General features: G+C 34.6%; 1 protein-coding gene across 3 annotated transcripts in view; it reads left to right on the forward strand.

Moving 5' to 3' along the window:
* LOC107679723 (neogenin-like) overlaps nucleotides 1–6,562 on the forward strand; it is a 173,244-nt gene that overhangs the window by 94,901 nt on the left and 71,781 nt on the right. For all 3 annotated transcript variants that reach the window (XM_016475362.1, XM_016475363.1, XM_016475364.1), the window contains exon 4: nucleotides 953–1,103. In XM_016475362.1, coding sequence (XP_016330848.1) covers nucleotides 953–1,103 — 151 coding nt within the window. The remainder of the gene's footprint in view (nucleotides 1–952; nucleotides 1,104–6,562) is intronic.

The following is a 6,562-nucleotide window of genomic DNA, read 5'->3' on the forward strand; positions in this document are numbered from 1 at the left end:
TGTGTTCTGTGTATATTTATTATGTATATATAAATACACACATACAGTATATATTTTGAAAATATTTACGTCTATGTTTATATTCATATAATTGATATTATAAATAAATATATTTAATATATAAACATAACATATTTTTCTGAAATATATACATGTATGTGTGTGTATTTATATATACATAATAAATATACACAGCGTATTTTTATTACATATATTACATACATATATTATGTAAACAAAAACTTTTATTTTGGATGCGATTAATCGCGATTAATCATTTGACAGCACTATTATTTACATGTATTTTTGAAAATTATTTATACTTTTGTATTGTTTTCAAGTGAAAATATTTAAACATCCTTAAAAAAAAAACTAGATTAATTAAACTTGGGAACTTTGTCTTAGGAGAATATATCCTGATTTGCATAGATTTTTCTTACCCCACTTTTTAAGCAAAACAAAAGCAAAACAAAACAAAACAAAACATATTTAAAGAGATAGTCCACTCAAAAATAAAGTTTATATCGTCACCCTCATGTGGTTCCAAACCTGTACGACTTTCTTTTGTCTGTGAACTAAACAACATTGGACCCCATTTACTTCTATTATATTGACAGCAGGCATTTCTCAAAATATCTTAGTTTGTGTTTTGCAGAGGTAATAAATTCATACAGGTTTGGAGTGACATGAGGATGAGTAAATAATGACAGAATTTAAATTTTTGAGGGGACAAAAATGTTTGTCAATGAGGTAAAAAACAAACTTAATAGCAAAATATATTCTCTAAAAGAGCTCGTAATATTGTATGCAATTTTGCTTTTCATACCTTGTTTTAAGGATGTTTAGATATTTTTACTGAAAAAAAATTATCTTTTTGAAAAGTTTAAAATGATTAACATAATCAGGACAGGAACAGACACTGACTGTGAATGCACTTCTCTGTTTTGTGCAGAATCAGGGGAGGAAAGGACCCTGGAGTTTCTCCTGGAGGCCCAGCATGTGTCTAAAGTCGTTGGGGAGAGCGTGCTGCTCCCCTGTGTGGTGACGGGATATCCCACAGCCTACGTCACATGGATGCACAAAGACCAGCTCATTGAGTACAGGTAGGAAATGCATCATCAAGCAGCATTTCTGTCCTCACAGATCTCCAGGGTGGATAGATACTCTGCTAGTAATGGATCCAGAGCTCTGCACCCTGAATCAGACAGTGATTTCCACTAACAGCTCATTGATTCCTCTGTGTGTTGCCAATGTGACGAACATGAGCTTAGAGTCCCGCTGTGGCAGCAGTGTCCACTTTTAGGGATCACTCTCTGTGTACGTCTGCTGTTCTGCTGGCATACAGCCCTGTCCCAGCTGCCCGAGTAAATAATTAGAGTGACAGCGCCTGCCTGAGAGGTGTAAATGCCAGTCAGGACTGCAAGTGTCTGCACCACACACACACAATCTCTCTCACACCTCTCTCATGAGAAACACTGCCAGGCTGTTCACAGATTAGACCTGGGAAGCCACTCTTTCATGCTTCATTCTCATTAGCTGTTGGGTGTCCAAAGGGCACGCGTGACCCAGAGATTGTGATCAGCCGATGTTCTCAACACTGCATGCTAAAAAAAAAAAAAAGTGCTGACGGGGTTTCCACAGCCATAGCCACATGGAAATGTAGTTATTTTTATGGGCTTTTATGCCTTTTTATTGATATACGACAGTAGAGAGATGACAGGAAAGCACTGGGAGGAGAGAGGGGAGCAGGATCTCGAAAGGTCCTCGAGACGGGAATTGAACTCGGGTCGCCGTGAGCGCAGATGCGCTGTGTCGATGCACTAACTATTGGCACCGACATGTAAGGACATTTTAACGTTGTGATATTCAGGCCCGGAAAAGTCTGGAAAAATAATACAAAATAGGGATGCTCTTATAATAAATTACTTTCTTTTTTGTCTAAATAAAGCACTAAAAGCTAAAATCAATTGTGAAACTGAAAAATCTAAAGTGAATTTGGGCATTTTAAATACATTTTTATGAGATTTTCTACGAATACATTTAAAAGTGGTATTAAAGGTTTAGTTGACCCAAAAATGAAAAATCTGTCATCATTTATTCATCCTCATGTCGTTCAAACCTATAATACTTTCTTTTATCTTCAGAGAAGATACATAAGACACTTTGAAACCTGAGACATTTTTATCCCTACACCAAATCTTTAACTTTTCAAAGTTCGAGTTCATAAAAACGTTGTAAACATAACATGATTCATGATTGCTTTATTTGAAAAACTGGTTTCATTTAGGGTTTTCTTCACATACAGTATAAACACTGATCAACGCACATACATAAAGCACATTAAATATTCTTGCTTGACAAGTGAGAACTGATGAACTGTTTTTGTTACATGGACTTTCAGTGGAGCAACAGAATCTCATGTTTCTCACATAAATTATATTTATTTGTGTTTAAGATGAATGAAAGTCTTATGTATGGCGTTATTTTAATGACAAATGTCGAGAGCGCATTATTGTAACGCGAAAGCACATTAATATAATGCGTGAGCACAAATCTCTCCGCTCGCACGCGGATTTCCTTTGCTCTCGCACAAAACCGGACGCGCGCGCTCAGATACACGCTGCTCTTGCCCGGAGAGAGTGCGCGCACTTAAAACGTGTCTCTCCTCTCACTCAAACTGAGTCCTGTGCACTCACAAATCTCTCTGTGCTCATGCACTGTAGATATTCATTATTTTCACACCTGAATCTTAAATCTTAAATCTTCTGATTTAAGACAGAACTATTTAGATATGGGTCAGATGCCCTATTCCCTAAACCGATACTTACGATTTGGAGACCAAATATAACACTGGCACAAATCTGTTTTGAGACTAGGCTACTTTTTAAAAGTGCATCATGATAACTTTTGACAACATTTAATTCAGGTGCGAAAATAATTAATATCTATAGCGCATGAGCACAGAGAGACTCCCAATAAATGTCTAAACAGCGATGCTATGATTATGACATAACATTGATGTTTTATATGAAGTCTTTAGGGCCATAGGCTATAATATGTTGTTTTTAGATAAATTGCTCAGAGATGGGTTTGAAGCGACATGAGGAATGACAGACTTTTAATTTTTGGGTTAACTGTCCGTTTAAATTAAGTAAATAAAGTAAATCAAATTAAATAAAGTGATCATTCGATAATGTCAATCTATGATACCGAATATGACACCGATATATATATATATATATATATATATATATAAATAATAGTAATAGGTCTTATATTGACCAATAACTGATGTGGTACCAATATGTTGTTCATTCATCAAACAAAATCTGAGAAAAGTCACACAAATGTATACTTAATATAAATAATTATATTATATGAATAATTAATTTAATAATTAATTATAAAATAATTAATAATTATATAAATGTAAATAATTGTATTCTGTTATCTTCAGTTGTAAAATATGTATGCATTAATTGTTTTGTAAATATTTTTATGGTACCATGAAAACTGTTTCTGTACAAACTTCTCACACAGTGATTATAAAATAGATTTTTGCATTTGTATCAACAAAATGTTTTGCTTTGCAAAACAAAAATGAGAAAAAATAAATTCTGATATTCTGGTCCCTATACGAGATGTTTCTCCTTCAGTGCAACATTGTTTCAACTGTTTTATTGTCCAGATTGCTTAGAAAAGTAATAGCACACCTCTTCTGAACAAGCCATTTATTTTGAGGTATCATTGCAGAAAAGTACAGGACAAGTTACATCCCAAAGTTACGTAGTTAGTTTAGTGGTTTTCTCAAATCCCTAACCGTTAGCCTGAGCAATTGTAATAGCGCTGCTTGCCTTAGTAAACACCACTAATAATTGCCTTAGAGTAAGTTTGTCATAACAATAATTACCCCACTCACTGGCTTGAATGTAAGTATCCCCAGAGTTGCCATCTTCACAAGATTACTTCATTAATCAAAAGAACCTGCTTGTGGAACAGGGGCCGAGGTAATTTCAACACTGAATGCACTCTCAAACTTAGATAACTGAAAAAGATGTTTTGTTCTTGACAATTAAAAAGTTCCTGTGAGGTTTCCAGAAGACAGGGTTTGAACTGTCAGTCAGTAATTGGGAATGTTAAATGAAAGAGCAATAGGGAATATTTGTAAGAATGTTTGTATTATCAGACAGCGATAGAACGAGGCATTCGAGCCCCTGCTTGACATATCCGAATTTATGAAAACATGCTTTGCGTGCCACAGCCTCACCGCGCTGTGGGGATTATCCACGGTAAACGGACGAGTCAGAGAGGCAGAACAAGGGAGAAAAGATAGATGAAAGGGTACAGTGAGAGTGACTGTTGATTGCCTCATATTGGGGTCTGTATGAAGTGTGACTTCAATCCCCCAAACCTTACGACACAATTTAAATATGAACAAAGCGTGTTCACGGTTCCTTTGATCATACTGTGCAATATCTATCTCCAAATATTTCTATAGTACAGAAGCATTCGGTTCATATTGTGTGTATGAATATTTTATGATGTAAAGTGTGTCCCTCTTTTCTGTTTACATAAACTGAATGTAACACAAAAACCCCAAATACACTCTTAAAAATATAGGTGCTTAAAAGGTTCTTCACAGCGATGCCATAGAAGAACCATTTTTGGTTCCACAAAGAACCATTCAGTCATCTCTTTCTTACCATTTTATAATCTGAAGAACCTTATTTCGCCACAAAGAACCTTTTGTGAAACAGAAATGTTCTTCAGATGTTAAAGGCTCTTTATGGAACCTTTTAGACAAAAAAGGTTCTTCTATGGCATCGTGAAGCACCTTTTTTAGTGTAACAACCTTAATACCGGATGAGATTGTAGAAATTATTTAGGCAATTTTTACAGTTTACCTAAAATAAAAAAATAAAAAACAGGGTCATTACGGTGGTCAAGATGGATTTTGGAACAGTGTAACTGTTCCAGGGTTTGTTATCCACACCAGATCAGTAAAAATTAGTGAAATACTGATCAAGCGACTAGCCGTTCATCCTGCCCCCTGGATTCTCTGGAACCCCATTTAGAATCCAATTTGGGGTTGATCATTGTCTGCTGCTCTCCCGATCTATAAAGGTCGGGTGAAAATATTGCGGGTTGGCCATTGGCAGAGTTGCTTATCAATGTTAATGGCCTATAATTTCTGCAGCCTTTTGTTCAGGATATGTATTAGCAAGATTAAATGCTGTTTTCAGCTCACACTCTCCTGCTATCAAATTTATGCTGTTGGGAATAGAGTCTGGCCATGTAATGTTCGGCTGAAGGGAGGGAGCTGATGACCCAGCACAAACTGCCTTAGTGAAGAAGAAGTACACTTCTAGCAAAAAGTAATAAAATAGGAAATATGTGACCCTGGACCACAAAACCAGTCATAAGGGTCAATTTTTTGAAATTGAGATTTATACATCATCTGAAAGCTGAATAAATAAGCTTTCCATTGATGTATGGTTTGTTAGGATAGGGCAATATTTGGCCGAGATACAACTATTTGAAAATCTGGAATCTGAGGGTGCAAAAAAATCTAAATATTGAGAAAATCGCCTTTAAAGTTGTCCAAATTTAGTTCTTAGCAATGCATATTACTAATCAAAAATTAAGTTTTAATATATTTACAGTAGGAAATTTACAAAATATCTTCATGGAACATGATCTTTACTTAATATCCTAATGATTTTTGGCATAAAAGAAAAATCAATAATTTTGACCCATACAATGTATTTTTGGCTATTGCTACAAATATACCCCAGCGACTTAAAGGGATACTCCACACCAAAATGAAAATTTTGTCATTAATCACTTACCCCCATGTCGTTCCAAACCCCTAAAAGCTTCGTTCGTCTTCAGAAAACAATTTAAGATATTTTGGATGAAAACCGGGAGGCTTGTGACTGTCCGATTGACTGCCAAGTAAATTACACTGTCAAGGTCCAGAATTGTAACATAAATAAATGAAATATCTTTGGATTTTAACATGAATGCTTAGTTTGTGGTTCTTTGTTAATTTTAATGAAAAACACAACAACAATAAAACAAACATACCAAATAAAACAAAAATTTCTTTTTTTCTGGCCAAAATATATGTTCAATAGATGTTGTAAACAATGAAATTAAATTAAATATGTGACCGTGGACTAGGGCTGAACGATTTTGGAAAATAATCTAATTGCGATTTTTTTTACCAATATTGCGATTGCAATTTAATATGCAATCATTTTTTAAAGCTCTTTATGTTCTGTATTATTCAACAAAGACAAGCTATAAATCATTGTATAGTATGACCAAAACAAAATTAGATAGATTAAACATAAAAGTTATTTTCTGTAGGCCAGGTCTATATGTTACGATGAAATTAGGTGATGCATGAATTGATATGAATGACTTTTTTTTTAACAACTACAATCACAGTATATTGACTGATTTGTTGAACTTCCAACCTTATAAGCATGTAATAATTATGACAACATAAAGCACTGACAAATAAGCCTGGTGTAAACATTAATATGAAAGTCAGTAA

This window comes from Sinocyclocheilus anshuiensis, unplaced genomic scaffold, assembly GCF_001515605.1.
Source record: "Sinocyclocheilus anshuiensis isolate Anshui unplaced genomic scaffold, SAMN03320099.WGS_v1.1 scaffold224, whole genome shotgun sequence".
Lineage (NCBI taxonomy): Eukaryota > Metazoa > Chordata > Actinopteri > Cypriniformes > Cyprinidae > Sinocyclocheilus > Sinocyclocheilus anshuiensis.